At 45.8% G+C, this 21,746-nt stretch overlaps 1 protein-coding gene across 2 annotated transcripts in view; it reads right to left on the bottom strand.

Annotated features, from left to right (window-relative positions):
- Positions 1 to 20,990, bottom strand: part of LOC132388936 (myb/SANT-like DNA-binding domain-containing protein 2) — a 39,520-nt gene extending 18,530 nt beyond the window's left edge. For both annotated transcript variants that reach the window (XM_059961341.1, XM_059961342.1), the window contains exon 1: positions 20,597 to 20,990. In XM_059961341.1, the coding sequence (XP_059817324.1) occupies positions 20,597 to 20,968 (372 nt within the window). In that variant the 5' untranslated portion in view covers positions 20,969 to 20,990. The remainder of the gene's footprint in view (positions 1 to 20,596) is intronic.
- Positions 20,991 to 21,746: the final 756 nt, after the last annotated feature.

Below are 21,746 nucleotides of genomic sequence, written 5' to 3'. Positions count from 1 at the left end.
GGAGGCGGTGAAGAAAAAGGAGGAGGAGGAGGAGAAGAAGGAGGAGAAGAGGAGAAGAAGAAGAAGAAGAAGATGAAGAAGGAGGAGGAGGAGGAGGAGAAGAAAAAGGAGGAGGAGAAGAAGAAGACGGAGGAGGAGGAGAAGGAGAAGAAGAAGAAGGAGGAGGAGGAGGAGAAGGAGAAGAAGGAGGAGGAGGAGGAGAAGGAGGAGGAGGAGAAGAAGAAGAAGGAGGAGGAGGAGGAGAAGGAGAAGAAGAAGAAGGAGGAGGAGGAGAAGGAGGAGGAGGAGAAGAAGAAGAAGGAGGAGGAGGAGGAGAAGGAGAAGAAGAAGAAGGAGGAGGAGGAGAAGGAGGAGGAGGAGAAGAAGAAGAAGGAGGAGGAGAAGTAGGAGAAGAAGAAGAAGAAGAAGAAGATGAAGAAGGAGGAGGAGGAGGAGGAGAAGAAAAAGGAGGAGGAGAAGAAGAAGACGGAGGAGGAGGAGGAGAAGGAGAAGAAGAAGAAGGAGGAGGAGGAGGAGAAGGAGAAGAAGAAGAAGGAGGAGGAGGAGAAGGAGGAGGAGGAGAAGAAGAAGAAGGAGGAGGAGGAGGAGAAGGAGAAGAAGAAGAAGGAGGAGGAGGAGAAGGAGGAGGAGGAGAAGAAGAAGAAGGAGGAGGAGGAGGAGAAGGAGAAGAAGAAGAAGGAGGAGGAGGAGAAGGAGGAGGAGGAGAAGAAGAAGAAGGAGGAGGAGAAGTAGGAGAAGAAGAAGAAGAAGAAGGAGAAGGAGGAGGTGGAGGATGGGGAGAAGCAGAAGAAGGAGGAGGAGGAGAAGAAGCAGAAGAAGCAGGAGGAGGAGGAAGAGGGTGAGAAGGAGAAGAAGAAGGAGGAGGAGGAGGAGAGAAGAAGGAGAAGAAGAATGTGTAGGAGGAGGAGGAGGTGGAGGAGGGGAGAAAAAGGAGGAGGAGAAGAAGAAGATGGAGGAGGAGGAGGGGGGAGAAGAAGAAGAAGAAGAAGAAGAAGAAGAAGAAGAAGAAGAAGAAGAAGAAGAAAAAAAAGAAGAAGAAGAAGAAGAAGAAATCAGGAATAAACTGGTCAGCAAACTGTACACTTTTGGCCTTGTTTCCTCCTTGTGCTCATGGGTCATGGGTCATGCACAGCAAGTCAGAATTGGTAAGCACACCTCCACCACCCTCATCTTAAAAACAGGCACCCCGCAGGGCTGTGTACTGAGCCCTCTGCTCTACACACTCTTCACAAGACTGCACCCTCATCTACACCTCCAACTCTATAATTTGCAGATGATATAACAATTACAGCACGGAAAGAGGCCATCTTTGCCCTTATAGTCCGTGCCGAACGCTTACTCTCACCTAGTCCCACCAACCTGCACAGCTCATAACCCTCCATTCCTTTCCTGTCCATATACCTATCCAATGACAATATACCTATCAATGACAATATCAAACCTGCTTCTACCACTCCTACTAGAAGCTCATTCCACACAGCTTTCACTCTCTGAGTAAAGAAATTCCCCCTCGTGCTACCCTTAAACTTCTGTCCCCTAACTCTCAACTCATGTCCTCTTGTTTGAATCTCTCCCATTCTCAATGGAAAAAGCCTATCCACATCAACTCTATCTAACCCCCTCATGATTTTAATTACCTCTATCAAGTCCTCCCTCAACCTTCTATGCTCCAAAGAATAAGGCCTAACTTGTTCGATCTTTCGCTGTAACTTAGGTGCTGAAACCCAGGTAACATTCTAGTAAATCTTCTCTGTACTCTCTTTATTTTGTTGACCTCTTTCCTATAATTCAGTGACCAGAACTGTACACAATACTCCGAATTCGGTCTCACCAATGCCTTGTACAATTTTAACATTACATCCCAACTCCTATACTCAATGCTCTGATTTATAAAGGCCAGCATACCAAAAGCTTTCTTCACCACCCTATCCACATGAGATTCCACCTTCAGGGAACAGTGCACCATTATTCCTAGATCACTCTGTTCTACTACATTCTTCAACGCCCTATCATTTACCATGTATATCCTATTTGGATTATTCCTACCAAAATGTAGCACCTCACACTTATCAGCATTAAACTCCATCTGCCAACGTTCAGCCCACTCTTCTAACTGGCCTAAATCTTTCTGCAAGCTTTGAAACCTACTTCATTATCCACAACACCACCTACCTTAGTATCATCTATTATAGACCAGTGAGCCTTACGTCTGTGGTGAGAAAGCTGTTGGAAAAGATTCTTAGAGAAGATCTATGGGCATTTAGATAAACATGGTCTGATCAGGGACAGTCAGCATGGCTTTGTGAAGGGCTGATCGTGTCTAACAATCCTGATAGAGTTCCTGAAGCTTGGGCTTCTATCATGTTGATAGATGATGAGAAAGCTGAAGAGATTTGGCCTGTCCCCTAAAACCCTCACTAATTTTTATAGATGCACTGTAGAAAGCATTCTTCTAGGGGGCATCACAACCTGGTATGGAAGTTGTCCTGTCCAAAACCAAAAGAAGCTGCAAAAGATCGTGAACACAGCCCAGCACATCACACAAACCAATCTTCCATCCTTGGACTCTCTTTACACCGCACGCTGTCGGAGCAGTGCTGCCAGGATAATCAAGGACACGACCCACCCAGCCAACACACTTTTTGTCCCTCTTCCCTCTGGGAGAAGGTTCAGGAGCATGAAGGTTCATACGGCCAGATTTGGGAACAGCTTCTTACCAACTGTGATAAGACTGCTGAACGGATCCTGACCCGGATCTGGGCCAAACCTTCCAAATATCCGGACCTGACTTGCACTACTTTACTTTCCCTTTTCTATTTTCTAATTATGATTTACAATTTAAATTTTTTTAATATTTACTTCGATTTGTACTTAAGGGAACGCAAAGCGCAGAAACAAATATCACTGTGATGATTGTACGCTCTAGTATCAATTGTTTGGTGACAATGAAGTATTTGCTTGTTTGAGCAAATACAAGGAAATCTGCAGATGCTGGAAATTCAAACACACACAAAATGCTGGTGGAACAGCATCTATAGGCGGCATCTATAGTGAGAAGCGCTGTCGACGTTTCGGGCCTAGACCCTTCGTCAGGACTAACCGAAAGAAAAGATAGGAAAGGAAAGAGCTTTCCTTTCGGTTAGTCCTGACGAAAGATAGGACCTGATAGGACCTTCTGCAGCTTCTTTTGGTCTTGGACAGGACAACTTCCGTACCAGGTTGTGATGCACCTTAGAAGAATGCTTTCTACGGTGCACCTATAAAAATTAGTGAGGGTTTTAGGGGACAGGCCAAATTTCTTCAGCTTTCTCATCATCTATCAGCATGACAGAAGCCCAAGAACCACTTCTTGGCCTGGCTTGCTATGTTCCACCAGCATTTTGTGTGTGTTGTTGTTTGAATTTCCAGCATCTGCAGATAGGAAAGATAGGAAAGGAAAGATCTTTTCTTTCGGTTAGTCCTGACGAAGGGTCTCGGCCCGAAACGTCAACAGTGCTTCTCACTATAGATGCTGCCTGGCCTGCTGTGTTCCACCAGCATTTTGTGTGTGTTGTTGTTTGTTTGTTTGAGGTGACCAGGCATATAGATGAGGGTAGAGCAGTGGAGGGTAGAGCATCTACATGGATTTTAGTAAGGCATTTGATAAGGATCCACACGATAGGCTTATTCAGAAAGTCAGAAGGCATGAGATCCAGGGAAGTTAGGCCAGGTGGATTCTGAATTGGTTTGACTGCAGAAAGTAGAGTGTGGTGGAGAGAGTACATTCAGATTGGAGGGTTGTGTTATGGGACCTCTACTTTTCAAGATTTTTACTAATGACCTGGATGTTGGGGTAGAAGGGTGGGTTGGCAAGTTTGCAGACGACACAAAGGTTGGTGGTGTTGTAGATAGTGTAGAGGATTGTCAAAGGTTGCAGAGAGACACTGATAGGATGCAGAAGTGGGCTGAGAAGTGGCAGATGGAGTTCAACCCGGAGAAGTGTGAGGTGTACACTTTGGAAGGACAAACCAAGGCAGAGTACAAAGTAAATGGCAGGATACTTGGTAGTGTAGAGGAGCAGAGGGATCTGGGGGTACATGTCCACAGATCCCTGAAAGTTGCTTCATAGGTAGATAGGGTGTTAGCTTTCATAAGTTGAGGGATAGAGTTTAAGAGACACGATGTAATGATGCACCTCTAAAAACTCTGGTTAGGCCACACTTGGAGTACTGTTTCCAGTTCTGGTTGCCTCAGTATAGGAAGGATGTGGAAGCATTGGAAAGGGTACAGAGGAGATTTACCAGGATGCTGCCTGGTTTAGAGAGTATGGATTATGGTCAGAGATTAAGGGAGCTAGGGCAGTCCTCTTCCCCAGGGCACCACTGCTCAGTACAAGAAGATGTGGCTTTAAGGTAAGGGGAGGGAAGTTCAAGGGGGATATTAGAGGAAGGTTTTTAACTCAGAGAGTGGTTGGTGCGTGGAATGCACTGCCTGAATTAGTGGTGGAGGCAGATACACTAGAGAAGTTTAAGAGACTACTAGACAGGTATATGGAGGAATTTAAGGTGGGGGGTTATATGGGAGGCAGGGTTTGAGGGTCAGCACAACATTGTGGGCCCAAGGGCCTGTAATGTGCTGTACTATTCTATGTTCTATTTTTTGCTATCTTTCTTTTCAGTTTCCACGCCAGTATTTTCATAGATTTCGATCCACTTTCATAATGTCCGTTTCAGAAACATTCAATATTTCCTGATTTCTTGTGTAGCCAAACTATTTATTTCATTCCTAATTTTTTTAATTTCCTCTAATGTATCCTGTGCCAAATTCAATTTGTGTTTTTTTCTAGTTCCTTCAGCCTATTTTGTAATTCCTCTGATGTCCTTTTTTTTCTTATATGAAGGTATTGCTATAGTTTTATCTCTTAAGACTGCCTTCAGAGTATCCCATAAAATGGGAGGTGAAACTTCTCCATTATCATTAAATTCTAAGTAGAGACCAATTTATTTTTTAATTTGTTCCTTAAAGTACGGATCATTAAGTAGACCACTTTAGTTTCCAAATACTATTCTTTGGTTGTAGGTCAAAATCAATACATAAATATACATATAGGCAGTCCCTGGGTTACAAATGAGTTCCATTCCTGAGTCCGTCTTTAAATCGGATTTGCACGCAAAACAGAACAAGTACATCCGGTATTATTTAGCGTCAGTTAGTCAAACGTTTGTCTTAGTATATAGTATATATTTTACCTTACTATGCATATAAAATAATTAAGAAACATATGTATTCCAATAATTAAACCACTGCATTGCTTAGTAATAATTGCAGCTTTCATCAGGGCAGGGCCTTTCACATGCTCCATTATTCTCACGTGATCCTTTAAAATTGTTCCAATCGTTGACCAACCATAGCCTAACACTTTTCCAATGACCGAAGGCTTTTCAGCTCTTTCCAAGCGCTTCATTATTTCCACTTTATTTTCAATCTCGATCTCTTCCCGTCAATGAAACAGACACTGGGAGTAGCGGCTCCCGAGCTCCACCAGTTCCTAAAGACCACTGCACTGAATTTCCCGGGTCTTAAAGTCCATCGCAGTGAGACAGGTTAAATGGGACAAGTGGGGACAGTGCTGGGTTTGGGTATTTGATCCTCCACAATATTCTGCATGGGAATTTAAACTGGAGGTGGCAGTGTTTTTTTTACGAGGTCTAGCTGTGAGCTCAACATCAACCTGGCACGGATGGAGAGCGCGCTTGGAAGCAGTCTGTCACTGGAGCGAACTCATGAACCTCCATTTTCGAGCCAGGTGCTTATCTCATTGCGCCACCAGCCAACCGGAAAAGTGGGGGGGGGGGGGGGGGGGGGAGGGCAGGATCAGGGTGAATCTTGCTTAAAAAAATTTTTAAGCCAAATACAAAGTTACACACTCAATACAGTGAGAACAGCAATGACTTAAAATGGCAGACAGCGTTGAGAACTATCTTAAAAAGGCTGACAGTGTTCTCCTTCCTCGGTTCGTAAGTATAAGTTGTTCATAAGCCAGACATTCGTAACTCAGGGACTACCTGTGCATGGTCACTTACATCTATTGTCCCAATTCCATGGGTGTTCATTGGTCTTTGTCTTTTCCAAATGTTATGGAAGTCTATTCTTGTATATACAGAATGGGGGGAGCAGAATAATGAGTGTAACCCCTTCTGCTGGGGAAAAGGACCCTTCATAAATCTATTAGACCAACATCCTCAAAATGTGTATTAACTTTCTTATGTAAGGATTTTGTTTCATAGGCTTATCTATTGCAGGTGTCTAACTTTGGTTGTAATTGTAAATTTAAGGCTCCCCCACAAATCAGGAGACCTGTTTCTGTTAACAGAACATTAATAATTTACTGAAAGAAACCAGTATTAATTTCCGGGGTGCTTATATATTCAACAGAGTAACTGAATTTCCGTCTGTATTCACCCTTACCAGAATATATCTGCCCTCCTTATCTCCCATTTTCAATACTTCTTCAAAATTTTGTTTGAGATAAAAATAGCAACTTCTCTCCTATATCATTTATATGAGGAGAAAAACAAATTAGTGAAGCCCATTCTCTTTAGTTCTCTACATTCATTATCACTTAAATGAATTTCCTGTAAATATACTACATGCGCTTTGTTCTTTTTTCATTTTGGATAAAATTCTCTTACATTTGATTGGATTTAATAGCCTATTGTCATTAAAAGAAATGAATTTTACTTTGTCCTTGGCCATCTGTATTTATCTGTCATTGTATCATTGAAATTAGAATAAAACTTAATCGAACAAATAAGAACCAAGAAATGCAAATAATAACAGAAATGGCAACGAACTTGTGATTCTAAGGCTCATTCAATGACTCGCAATCCTTTACAAACATTTCCTCAACAATCTGTATATTTCCATATGTTCAACCTCTCAGGTGGCACTATGTTGCTTCATCTTTAGAACCATTGTGTAGGGATTTACTCCCTGCCACCCTACCCCTCAACTCCTGCGGGAGAAGAACTCTAAACTGTGGTCCTTCCTTATCACTTTGCGGTAGCTGCACCAAGTTTCAGTGCATCCCTCAGCAAGTACTCCTGTAGCCGAGATTATGCCAGACATCTCCGTGTGCTGGTAGACCATCAAGTTTCGAGCTGACCAAAGTGCGTCTTTAACCGAGTTGATGATCTGCCAGCAGCACCGGATGTTGGTCTCAGTGTGCATTCCTGGGAACAGCCCGTAGATCAGAGAGTCCTGTGTTACGCAGCTGCTGGGGATGAACCTCGACTCTGTCCCTTCCATCCTCCTTCACACCTTCTCCGCGAACCCACCATGTTCTTTTTGCTTCCGTTTAGCTTCTCAACATTTTTAATGTTAGCCAAACCTTACTGCTCTTCAGAAGGAGGTAAGGGATGTCTTCGGAAAACTCCCAGTCTTTTCCTTATCTATTTCTCTCACTATTTCCCAAACAAAGTGGGATAACTGCTCAGCCGGGCTTTCACTCGGTTTGATCATGCTGACGGGCAACCCTCTGGCCTTCATGTCTGTAGTCGCCTCTTCCACTGTCTGATACAGTTTGATCCCATCTTCATAAAACGCAGGGCATGGAGTTTGGAATCTAATCTTTCACTGCTTTAATATTCACTTTACTTTAGAGTAATCTTTACGTCTCTGTAGGACCGCCAGGGGTAATCTTGATCAAAATATATTAATTTACCACCCAAAAACACCTTCTTCTTACCCCAGGCTCTTTGCAGATTCTTCGCCTTGGTATTGTGTCTAATTAAGGAAGGAATCTAATTACTGTTCAGTGTGGCTTATCTTCTCTGTCTCCAGTAGGCCGCAGGATGAGCACACAAAGCGCCCTCTTAATCTCAAGCTCTATAGTCAAGGAAAACTCTAGCACATCCTGGAATTTTCGTACAAACTCCATCATAGACAAACCCTTTGCTCCTTTGGGAACTTTGCATATCCTGATATCTTTCCACATGATCTTCCCTCAAGTCAATCAGTTTACTTTCTTGTTGATTTAATATTTTTATTATCTTACTTAGTATCTGTTCCACATTTTACGTGCGATCTTCCACCTTTTCAATTCGTGTCTCTGCCACTACTATTTTTTGATTGACGTTGGCGAGCTCTGACGATATAATTTAGTTGCTGTTTTACATCTTTTTGGAATTCCCGTATCTCTTCCAGAATTTTTATCATATTTGCCGTTTTGTCTGAAAAAGGTCGAGCATCAGCTTTGCGACCACATGCACCTATAGGAGAGCCGCACATTGTACCCCCCCTCATCCATAGGCTCTGCAGTGATGCTTTTTTCTCATCTCCTTTGTTTTCCCCATTCTTGGCCCCCTTATCAATTCAGATATTTTTGAAATATCTTATATTTGATGTATTAACAGGCAAAATATGCATTTTTTGGAGCAGCTTTTGACTTAAGCTGCCATTCTAGACAATGACATCACCGGAACCCATCTTATGTAGTGTTAGTGACATCCAACATTAAAATTAAACTGAGACCAACAAAAACAGCCAGGTGAATTATCTTGATGTTCAACTGCAATGTAACATAAATGCAATAGCAAAATACAATATTCAGGCATGGTCTGATGAGGCAAGTAACATTTGAGCACAAAATAACATGCAACAACCATGCACAAGAGAAAGGAAAACTACATTCACTTAATAATTAACAACATTAGTATCACCAGGGATCCCATTCATCAATAACCTGAGCATCACCATTGACCAGAAACTCCTCACTGAACTAGCCATGCCGATAGTGGGGCTAAAAAAACAGGATATGCTACAAAAAGACGCTTGTTTTCTGACACCTCAGAATATTCCCATTTGCAAAATGTGCCAAGGAATACCCTCCACTGACCAGGAAAACTTTTAAGATACACAACATACAATAAAGCATTTTCCAGCTACTCTAAGTTTAAGGAGTGGAGTTTTATATACATGGAAATATTACAACATGGGAAAATTTCACCATTTCCTTATCAGAATCTATTCCTTCCCACCACATTGTACAAGTACCAACATCAAAAGGACTGTAGCACTTCAAGAAGTAACATTTGAATCAAGAAACATCAGGCAATGACCATCTCTAAAAAGCCAGCGTAACTCAACAAATACTTGACATTCAATGGTAAATCCATTTTCAGGTTCCCCAAAATAAATATCCTAGGAATTACCAAATTCTCAGAGGCAGTAAGAGATGAACAATACATGTGGGTCTTTCAGCAACACCTGTATCTAAAAAAATACATCATCTACCACATCCAGAACGTACGCCAGTTTCAGATATTCAATCATGGTGCCACATGACAGTCACCTGGAAACTCCCACACACACAAAATACCGGAGAAACTCAGCAGGCTAGGCAACGTCTATGCAAAAAAGGATAGTCAATATTTCCGATCACAATGCTTCAGCAGGGCACCCCAGAGGAAAAGATGTTGAAGAGTCTCAGTTCAAAACATCAAATGTTTATTCCTCTCCATAGGTTCTAGCTAACCTGCTGAGTTTCTCCAACATTTTCTGTGTGTTGCTTTGAATTTCCAGCACTGCAGCGTGTCTGGTGTTTACATAATTAGTTGATCAGGTAAAAACTCAAGGAATATCTGCACAGGAGAAATTTTGCTGAAATATTGAACCATTCCATGTTGACTGGAAGATCAAAACATTTTGACAGCAAAATGCTTGACTTAGGGAATTAATTTTTTGGAGAAACAGATAATGGTTATAGATTTTCACAAATAACAACTCCTTTATTGCCAAGCAAATATAGAACAAAAGAGTGGTAAAAACTTCCAAGACATTGTGTCACTACATCAGACCACCCTCTTAAAGTGAACCCAACTCCATGTCATGCATATATTTCCACCCCTTCCAACCCCCCCTCTCCAGGAATTCACTAAAACTTATATTATGAGCCTATCTGGATTTTGGACAAGCCACCTGGCTTGGCTCATCCAAAGGAATGCTGACATGATCATGGATATGTTGTGGTGCCCAGCATCTGGAAGCAAAAACCTCAAAATCGAAATAACCTCTTATCTATGACAAAATACTTTTCTCTCTGTTCCAAAATGGGAAACAGGCCAATGTAAGAGGGCCTAAGGGGATGTTGGTGTGCATCATAGCATACAAACATGAATTAGGTCGAATATAGACCAACATGAAGAAGAGTTCTGTATGCCATGGTGGGAGGTAGGTAGGAACGGATGTAAGGGTATTGAATTTACTGAGGAGGATGAAGTGCTGTTGAAAGGCCGACTGCAAACAACTTCAGGTCCAACTTTGAAGCTATTTTGCACCCCAGCAGGATCCAAGGGAGACAGTCATGCTAACACTCACCTGTCAGGGAAGCCCTCAGAACAGTCCTTAAAGAGCAATGAAACCACTTGTGTAAGTCATTGTACCCTGGGTATAATGCCATGGTGTGTGGTGTAGTCTAACATCAAGGTTCTGGGCTATGGCAGCTTACAGGTCTGATGTAAATTGGGAACTGCAGTCAACGGAATTATCAGATGGGGTGCCAGACTGAGCAATCCAAACCATGTCTGCAGCCATAGTCAATGCTGGGGGAATTATCTCTGTCCATCTGGTGGTACTATCCACCATGATCAGGAGGTATAGGAAACCGTGGGAGAAAGAGGACCAACAGGTTCCACATTGACATAGGCAAACCATTGCTCAGGGATTTCAAAAGCTACAAATAGCACCTGTACATGATGGTTAATTTTTGCAGTAAGGTACTCCAATCACGCATGTCCTTTCTAAGCCATGCCACACAAACTTTAGTGCAATCAAGTTTCTGTGAGGCCTTCCGGTCCTGATACAAGAGGCCATTTAACAGTCTGTCTCTAGTTTGTGGGCACAATAGGGCTTAGGGGGACCTGCTGCCACATCACACAGTAGGGAAACCCCAGTTCCAAACTTAATGTCAGCTAACCAGCCCGTGACTACTGTTCTGTAAGCCTGGACCCTTGATAAGCTGCCATGCTGGCATAGTCATCCCCTATGTGTCCAGTCTCAATGGCTGGCTGTCATCCAGACCAACAGCCTCTCTGCCAGGTAGCACTTCTATTAGACCAAGGGTCTGAAATTATGACTATCCCATGTATAAGGTCTTTGTAGTCCTTTCAGGAAGGACAGAGGACCACAAACCCCTCATGCATGGGAAGGAGCTACCAGCTAAAGAAGTGAATCAAGTGCCTCTGACCAAATGTTTGTACACAGTACCAGTAGAGTCATGTTAGAGCTCATTTACTGATCAACCAAGTACTTAATTAGTGGTATTGCCTTTAAGGATACTACATCAGGGAAAGCACAAGTGAGAGTGAGAGAAACTCACCATACCTGAAAAACCTTCAGAGTTACCATAGCGATTGTCTTACAGAAATTTATTGTTCTATTGCTAGACCCTTTTGAACGTTGATTTGAATCTATTTCCCCCATTTGGTGGTGAGATAGGAGGTAAGGCTTCTTTTGTAGTGAAATCAAGGCCACAAGCCATGGGCTTGCCTGCTGCAGTAGTTCAGGTGAGGATCAGATGGCGGAAGCAGTGTAGTATGGCATGTGTGCTTGGTTGGGGGTACCCTCTCCCATTGGTGCTGCCCTGCAATGTTGAATTGATGGAATTACAGTCTGGATTGCCTGGTACCATCAGTTTGAGGGACTTATGGCTCAGAGTCTTAAATGTTTTTTTCTTGTCTAATTATGTTCTTCTCTATTTCTTTCTCATTATTTTGAATGCACTCATATGTTTTTGCACCTTGGCCCCACAGAGTTGCTTTCTCATTTGGCTGTATCCAAGCATGATCTGAATGATAATTAAACGATTTGATCTGATGTATATCATCCAAGTAAACAGAAAGAAAATCTACATCTTTTAATGCAGAATCCATCAGCTGTTTTTTTAACTCTTTTGAGTTAGTGGTGGCCAGGAGGTGTCACTAAACAAACTGTTATCCATTATGGACAATCTGACACATCCTCTCCATGACCGACTGAATAAGCAGCAGAATACCCTTTTGAACAGACACATTCAGCTCCGCTGTCACAAGGATCATTACAGAAAATCTTTCTTAACAAATGTAATGAGCATATACAACATTTCATCTCTGTGTGACAGGAGAATACATATCATAGTTCAACAATCTCTGTTACAATTTCATACTTCATTATTGTACATTAGTAAATTATAGGGTATATTAATATTCTGTATTTTATTGCTAGTTATGCCTGCACACTACTAAGTGTGTTTTTAAATGGTGCTGCTGTAACAAAAGAATTTCCCACTCAAGATAATAAAGTATCTATTGTGGCGACCCATTTCCTGGCACATCTGAACCAGCTCACAATTAGATAGCCTACGGGGGTTTGCGAGCACAGAGCTTTGGAGCCTCTGCGCCACGGGGGGCAGGTTGAGGGAGGCTTAAAAGTGAGGCTGAGGATTTCGAATAAAGTTTTTCCTTCGACTGCAGTTACCGACTCCGTGTCATAATTTTAGCGCTGCCTGTAGCACACCGCTACAATTGGTGACCCCGACGGCCCAAATGATTTTTGGACCAGAAATGACCAACGCCGCCTCTGTTCATGCGGTTTCGTTGAAATTGCCGGGTTTCTGGACACAGCGCCCGGACCTATGGTTCCAGCAAGCCGAAGCCCAATTCCACGTTCGCCGGGTCACCTCAGAAGACACCCGCTACTACTACGTGGTGAGCTCCCTCGACCAGGAGACAGCGGCCCAGGTCGCGGAGTTCGTACAGTCGCCCCCGGCAGACGGCAAGTACACGGAATTCAAAGCCCTGCTCCTCAGGACTTTCGGACTCTCACGGCGCGAGCGAGCTGCCCGTTTACTGCACCTGGATGGCTTGGGCGACAGACCTCCTTCGGCTTTAATGAATGAGATGTTGTCTCTCGCCGACGAACACACACCCTGCCTCATGTTTGAGCAGGCATTCTTGGAGCAGCTGCCCGAGGACATACGCCTGCTGCTATCCGACGCGGATTTCAGTGACCCCCGGAAGGTGGCAGCCCGGGCGGACTTGCTGTGGAACGCCAAAAAGGTGAGCGGGGCGTCCATTGCACAGATCTCCCAGCCACGCTCCCGGCAGCAAACCAGTCCAGGCCCAGCCGCAGAGCCCGCCAACCCCCGGCCCAATGAACACTGGTGCTTCTACTACCAGCGTTGGGGCGCAGAAGCCCGCCATTGTCGCCCGCCCTGCAAGTTCCCGGGAATCGCCAGGGCCAGCCGCCGCTGATGGCTACGGCGGCTGGCCATCGGGATAGCCTCCTGTATGTGTGGGACAGAAGGTCGGGACGCCGGTTTTTGGTCGATTCTGGGGCTGAGATCAGCGTTTTACCTCCGACGAGTTACGACACCCGCAGCAGGGCACCGGGTCCCCCCCTGAGGGCCATGAATGGCAGCACAGTAAGAACCTATGGCACCCGTCAGGTGCAGCTACAGTTCGGCTCCAACCAGTTCACGTGGGACTTCACACTGGTCGCCGTAGCCCAACCGCTTCTGGGTGCAGATTTTTTGCGGGCTCACAGCCTACTGGTCGACCTGCCCAGGAAGAGACTGGTACACGCCGAGACCTTTCAGACGTTCTCCCTGGGTGCAGCCCAGTTGCCAGCCCCTCACCTCGGCTCATCACGCTGTCCGACAATGACTTCACCAGGGTCCTGGCGGATTTCCCATCGGTTCTGGCACCACAGTTCACAGCGGCCATGCCCCGACACGGCGTACAGCACCACATCCCGACCCAGGGACCACCCCTCCACGCCCGCGCTCGGTGGCTTCCCCCGGACAAGCTCCGACTGGCGAAGGAGGAGTTCCAGAGGATGGAGGAATTGGGGATCATCCGGCGGTCCGACAGCCCATGGGCCTCCCCCCTGCACATGGTGCCCAAAGCGACGGGAGGCTGGAGACCGTGCAGCGACTACCGCAGGCTGAACGAGGCTACCACACCGGACCGCTACCCTGTGCCGCACATTCAGGACTTTGCAGCAAACCTGCACGGCGCACGGATCTTCTCCAATGTAGACCTCGTCCGAGGGTACCATCAAATCCCGATGCATCCTGACGACGTCCCCAAAACGGCTCTCATCACCCCGTTTGGCCTTTTCGAGTTCCTCCGCATGCCGTTCGGCCTGAAGAATGCCGCACAGACGTTCCAATGGTTAATGGACGCGGTGGGACGGGACCTGGACTTCGCGTTCATCTATTTGGATAACATCCTCATAGCCAGCAGCAGTCGTCAGGAGCATCTGTCCCACCTCCGTCAACTCTGCGCCCGACTGAGTGAGTACGGTCTTACAATCAACCCATCCAAATGCCAGTTCGGACGATACCATTGACTTCCTGGGTCACAGGATTACTAAAGACGGGGCAATCCCTCTGCCCGCTAAGGTAGATGCGGTCCGCCACTTTCCCCGACCCACCACAATCAAAGGCCTTCAGGAATTCGTAGGTATGGTCAATTTCTACCGCCGCTTCCTCCCTTCAGCTGCCCGGATCATGCGCCCCCTGTTCGCCCTGATGTCGGGTCCGAGCAAGGACATTACCTGGGACGAGGAGTCCGCCGCCGCTTTCGTTCAAACGAAGGAAGCTTTGGCGAACGCCGCAATGCTAGTACATCCCAGAATGGACGCCCCTACCGCCCTCACAGTGGACGCATCTAACATGGCAGTCGGTGGGGTGCTGGAGCAACTCATCGCAGGTTGCTGGCAACCCCTGGCGTTTTTCAGCAAACACCTGCGGCCACCCGAGCTCAAGTACAGTGCTTTCGACCGGGAACTGTTGGCGCTCTACCTGGCAATCCGGCATTTCAGGTACTTCCTAGAAGGTTGGCCCTTCACCGCATTCACGGACCACAAACCGCTTACCTTTGCGTTTACGAAAGCGTCCGACCCCTGGTCGTCCCGCCAGCAACACCACCTGTCCTACATCTCTGAATACACGACGGATGTCCAGCACGTCTCGGGTAAGGACAATATCGTGGCGGATGCGCTCTCTCGCCCTACCGTTCATGCCCTTTCCCCAAGGGGTAGACTTTGAGGCACTGGCAGAGGCGCAGCAGGCGGATGAGGAGATTCCGAGTTACAGAACCGCAGTCTCCGGTTTGCAGCTCCAGGACCTCCCCTTAGGCCCAGGTGAGAGGACCCTACTCTGTGACATCGCCACCGGCCAGCCCCGTCCAGTCGTCCCGACAGCATGGACGCGCCGCGTTTTCGACTCCATTCATAACTTAGCACATCCCTCCATCAGGACAACTGTCCGGATGGTTTCCAGCAGGTTTGTTTGGCACGGACTCCGCAAACAGGTCAGTGAATGGGCCAGAACGTGCATGCACTGCCAGACGGCCAAGGTGCAGCGGCACACCAAAGCCCCACCACAGCAGTTCCATCCCGCCCACCGGCGTTTCAACCACATTCATGTGGATATCGTGGGCCCCCTGCCAGTGTCGCGTGGAGCGCGGCATCTCCTGACTATCGTGGACCGGTTCACAAGATGGCCAGAGGCGGTCCCGCTCACCGACACCACCTCCGAATCTTGCGCCCGAGCCCTGATCGCCACCTGGATATCTCGCTTTGGTGTACTGGTCCACATTACCTCCAACAGAGGCGCCCAGTTCACCTCCAGCCTGTGGTCAGCTATGGCCAGCCTTTTGGGGGCTCAACTGCACCACACCACTGCCTACCACCCACAGTCGAACGGGCTAGTGGAGCGTTTCCACCGTCACCTGAAGTCGGCCCTCATGGCCCGCCTGCGGGGAGCCAACTGGGCGGACGAGCTTCCCTGGGTCCTACTCAGCATCCGCACAGCGCCCAAGGACGACCTGCACGCCTCGTCGGCCGAGTTGGTATACGGCGCGCCCCTGGTCGTCCCCGGGGAGTTCCTATCAGCCCCACGGGGGCAAAAGGAAGATCCCGCAGCAGTCCTGGGCAGACTACGCGAGAAGCTCGGTAACCTGGTCCCCATACCCACTTCACAGCACGGGCGGCACCCGACCTGCGTACCCAAAGACCTACAGAACTGTAAGTTTGTGTTTGTACGAAGGGGCGGGCATCGGCCACCGATGCAACGGCCCTACGAGGGGCCGTTTATGGTGCTCCGGAACAATGGGTCCACGTTCGTGCTGGACGTTGGGGGGGAAAGAGGAGGTTTTCATGGTGGACCGACTCAAACCGGCCCATGTGGACCTGGCGCAACCGGCCAAGTTTCCGGCACCTCGGCGCAGATGCCGACCTCCCAAACAGGGTCCGGCCCAGACTGTGGACATTGGGGGGTGTATCGCCGGTTCTGGGGGGGGTTATGTGGCGACCCATTTCCTGGCACATCTGAACCAGCTCACAATTAGTTTTTCCTTCGACTGCAGTTACCGACTCCGTGTCATAATTTTAGTGCTGCGTGTAGCACACCGCTACACTATTAATATTATTATTGATAATAATAATAAAGCAGTACTATCCCGATGTTATAGATGCCTCGATGCTATTGCACATGGGTGTTCAATCCCAAAAAGAGACTGGCACTTACTACTCTTGTTATTTGTAGAATACAAAGATACCTGACCTACTCGAGTAATTTTAGTGATAACCCAGTCAGCACCAGGAAAGTGAAAACCTTTCCAAATGAGACTACAACATTCCTTTGTCAAATCTGCCCAAGTATTGTACTCAAGCAATAGATCGTCATTCCATTCGAAAGATCAGCAGAGCTTTTATGTATTTCTAAATTTCATGCCACCCATAACTCAGGCTAAGCAAAAATGTATAAATTTACAGATGACAAAACTGTTCTTGGCAGAATTAGATGATGATGATAAGGCTACAATGATTAAGAAACAAATACATGCAAATGATACTATTAAAAACTGTTTGCTCTAAGTTGTGCAACTAATGCTATATAGAACCTCAAGACAAGCAGCCCGTGGTTTGGCTGCAGGGTACAATGCTCAACTCTATTTTGCTGATGAAAGCTTCTATTATATGCTGAGGGAGTTTAAAGCATTAAAATGAGTGCAGAGGGTAAGTGCTGGCTGCCTGTCCTTTGGATTGCTCTACTAGGCTACTAGATAGGGCATACCGGAAGGGGAATTTGTGAACAGACGACCATGCTCACTCTCTTTTGATTTCTTTCTTGGTTTAAGGTTACCCAGCAAAGAAGAAATTCTGAGTTGTAAACTTCGATAATAAGTGACCTTTGAAATAACCAAATTCGACTGTACAATAATACAAACTTTATTAATTCTCCCTCATTTAACTTAATGAAGATTACAGATTCCTTAAAATATAAGTTAATAGTGTAACACCCTGGTTCACATTTCACTGGTTCACTAATCTTGTTTCCTAGATTAGTGGTCGCCAACCCATCGATCACAATCGACTGATCGATCTTTGAGACTTTCCCAGCTGATCCCGAAAAAAAAGAAAAAGAAATACACAAATTCTGTTGAGATTGTTTCTGGGTTGCCGAGTTTTCGTTCCATTCTTTCTGCCCAGTGCGCATGCGCATAGGTTCCCCGCACTACACACTGTAATTCAGTGGTCCCCAACCATAGCGAGGAAGCAACGTGAGTCAATTGCACCTTTCCTCATTCCCTGTCATGCCCACTGTTGAACTTGAACCCATGTAAGGTCATCAGTCGCCTAAACGCATTGACACCATCGCGCAACCGGTGAGAATCACCGATACTACTGGCCCAGAGTGCAGCCGATGAGAACTGCCGATACTACTGGCCTGGAGCATGGACAGTGGGAAGTGCCGATGCTACTGGCCCGGACCGCAGCAGCTGAAAACCGCCAATGCTACTGTCCCGGAGCGTGGCCAGTGAGAAGTGCCGTTGTACTGGCCTGGAGCACGGACAGATGGGTGCTGCCTCTAAGCCTGTGTAGCACACCGAATGTTCATGAGGAATCCGGTGCTAAAATATTCGCAGACGACCTAATTCGGGTTCAAGGTTTCATAACTATCAGAGCAGCTACCGCACCACAATCTACTGAAACAAACTTTTGTCAGCCAATAGATCCTACAAAGGGGGCAGGCGCATGCACAGGCCTGACGCTCTCCTCGCTCGGCCACTCCTTCTCTCTGCAACCATCGCAGCCCCAGTTGGGGACCTCCGGCCCGGACCTTGTCCTCTCACCCCACCCACCACCAGCTGCACCTGGCCAAGGCGTCTGACGGCAGGTGGGCAGAAGCTGGAGTTCAGGCCGGGAGACTGTCTAATGAGGCAATGAAGCTCTCAAAACTGCATCAGTACCTTGAGTCCAAACACCTTGCTCTTAAAGACCAACCCGCTGAGATTTTTCGGCGGAAAAAACGTGAGCAGCGCGGGACAGAAGCCTGGTGCCGAGAACCGCAAAAACTAAATTGCTTAACAGACTGAACATAAGGAATCTGCTTCGAGTATCACTGTACTCCCGTCATATTTAACACCCCCTGCCCCACCCCACCCCACTGGCCAGTCCACAAGAATACTGTCAATATTAAACTGGTCCGCAGAGCAAAAAAGGGTGAGTACCCCTGGTGTTTATGCGTTATTTTTACTTCCAGCTTGCTGGTTTTACTTCCGGTCTTTTCTGCCCTATGTAACTAATAGATATGGAGTCAATCTTGCCTTTCACTAAGGCCGAGGTAGGGGATCTTGGGCTTAAAAAGGTTGGTGACCACTACCCTAGATTTACATAGCCGACAGAACAAGAGAGTTCAGCCAAAAAAAATGAAGTTTATTTCTTCTCAGTGCACCAATTATTGTTGGTACGTGGAGCATTAATTAAAGTACTGACATAAATATATGACATGCAGCATTTACATTTCTCTAAGTTCCTTGGTTAACCTGAATTTGAAACAATTTCTAAAAAAATGTTATAATACTCTATCACTATATCGTTGTTTTAACCAGATTGTTTACTTACATTTTTTCAATGTCCTTATTTTCTAGCTAACAGGGACATCAAGTTGCAAAATAATCCAAATTCAATGCTTCAATTGCCAAAAGCAAACTATTGAATAAAAAGTGGTATTGAAAATACTTTTTATCTTGCTGTGTCAATAAAAATTCTTCTTGAACCAATAAATTTAAATTTTAAAAAATGCTATGTATCTGCTTGAAATCACAGAATTCTAAAATCTGAAAAACAGAAGCAGTTACTTGGGAACTATGGGAGTTGGAGAAAATATAACGGGGCAGATGGAAAAAAAATTATGCTATTAGAAAATAACACCACCCACCAAATGTACTGAAGCAACTAAACAACTGCTTTAAGAAATTTGTCTAATGACATCATGGTAACATTCAAATAAAATATTAGGGCAAATGTATAGCTTCAACTATTGAGAATAACTTGGAAGATGACTTCCCAAACTGCACTACACATCTCAGAGTACACCTTGAAAAAAGCTGTCAGATCTAGAAACATCCATAAGAATCACTGAAGACCTGGCACAATCCCGAGGGAAAAAGTGCAAGGCTGATTAGCAGCATCAAATGAACTACAATGTTTAATAATGACTTAAAAGAGAAACTATTATAGAAAAAACAAAGACACTTCTTTCTTTAAATTCAAGAGCTGAATTGCTCTTGTATAGCGTGAATATGAACTTGATGGGCTGATAAAATATCAATGTTTCATATTTCTGTGGAATAATGAGAAACGTGGAAAGTTATATGCAACGCATAACTGCTTATAAGAATCTGAAAGGGCAAAAATGTGTTTTGTAAACTGTTGATCTAGACTAAGTAAAAATGAGAATAATGGTTCTCATGTTACTTCCACAATACTATTTACTACCTAAAGATTAATGTCCTGTAGATACTTAATGAAGAAACACTGGGGTGCCCAATTTAACTCATTATTTACAGGGTGCCTGTAATTCACTGGTTAAAGAGATTTTGCAGACTGGAGATCATAATTACGTTTAATATCACCGGCACATGTGAAATTTGTTGTTTTGTACAGTGCAAAAGATAATAAAAATATAAATTACAAATATATGTATAAAATTTAGTAGTGCAAAACATGGAATAAAACAACACGGAGGTAGTATAAAAACATATTCGAGAAGATCTGGAGATACTGGAAATCTGAGCAACACACACACACAATATGCATGTGGAACTCAGCACGCGAGACAGCATCTATGAATAAAAGTAAACAATCGACTTTTCGTCCAGTCCTGCTGAAGGGTATTGACGCTAAGCGTCGACTGTACTCTTTTCCATAGATGCTTCCTGGCCTATTGAGTTTCTCGTACATTTTATATATATTACTTAGAGAGGTCGTGTACATTGGTTCACTTTTGACTTAGAAATCTGATGGTGGAGGCGGAGAAAACTGAAAAATGGAGTGTCTTCAGGCTCCTGTACCTCCTACCTTGATGGTAGCAATGCGAAAAGGGCATTTCCTGGGTGATGGGCGTCCCGAACACAAAGAAAAAAAACCCGGAGAACTCAGCACGTAAGGAGCATTAATGCAGGGAAACGAACAGTCGACGTTTGGGGCCGAGACCCCACTTCAGGACTGGAAAAGGGTTACTGTTATACGTACGCTAGTCAGTTTTACTCGTCAGGAGTCTTGGTACCTTGATACGCTCCTTGCACTGGTTGGCGCTTCTCTCGTAACCCATTTCACGAAGGGCCTGCGAGATCCTGTCGAAGATGTGAGAGTTGCGCAGGTTGCCCTCCAGCACGTCCTGCAGCCGTTCGTCACCCCACACCGCGATCAGCGCGTTGGTTTCGGCCGGAGTCCAGGAGATACCGCGGCAGGCGGGCGGCCGGCTAGGGCTGGGCGCGGGGTTTTCAACCACCACGCTGGTCCAACTAGGGGTCGGGGGTTCGCTGACTGGATCACCCACTACCTCTGACCAGGTGGGGGCCACTATTTCCAGTGGGGTATCAGCCGCCGCGCTCGGCCAGCTCCGACTCGGAGAGTCCGCTGCCCTGGGCGCCGCCATCCTCCACCGTCCACATCCGGGCACCCACCCGGGAATTATGGGACACATAGGGGCAACGCCAGAGGCACCGCCCACACAATCAGATTACTCAGGCTGCGAGACTTCTGATCAGAGGTCGTTTACAGGCTCTGTCCCAGAACGGATTTAAGCGTTAAGTAGCAATCTGCAAACTTCTTAAAGCATCACAAAACGTTACCCTGCGAGCAAGGGTCTTGACCCGAAAAAAAAATGATGGGCGCGGAGGATTAGCCGGGCAATTAGCAGACTGGAAGTAGAAAACTGAAGCATACCATCGATAAGAATTCGGCTATAACCTGTGTGTAAAACGTCAATCCTCGGGATTTGCTCCCGTTACCCACTGCCCCTCACAAAGATGGTGTCGGTACCATCGTACTTTCCACCTGTTCAGAGAGCAACAAACCCGTAGAAGAATCATGCCAAACAGAAATGTAAATTTTATGCCGCAACATTGCACAGAATGTAACTTGAAAACATAAATATACATACCAGATTTTGATAGGTCATGCGTATCGACACTCCTGCCCCGTTCAATGATGGCGCCAGTGATTCCCATCAGGTGTGTTGTGGGACAGATGATGACCGTGGTGGATATCTGCTCTCTTGAAGACGGCGCCACAAAGTTACCTAAATTGGTAGCAAAGAAATTATTTTTAGCAAACTTATATCAATGTTACAATGCTTTACCATAACACAAGGAGGTAAACGTTGTAATGACGTTTGTAATAATACAAAGGATCATGGGACATAAGGGCCTGTT

The sequence above is a fragment of the Hypanus sabinus genome, unplaced genomic scaffold, assembly GCF_030144855.1.
Source record: "Hypanus sabinus isolate sHypSab1 unplaced genomic scaffold, sHypSab1.hap1 scaffold_437, whole genome shotgun sequence".
Taxonomy (NCBI): Eukaryota; Metazoa; Chordata; class Chondrichthyes; order Myliobatiformes; family Dasyatidae; genus Hypanus; species Hypanus sabinus.
Note: the sequence above shows the minus strand (reverse complement) of the source record. Positions and strands in the feature narration are given on the sequence as shown.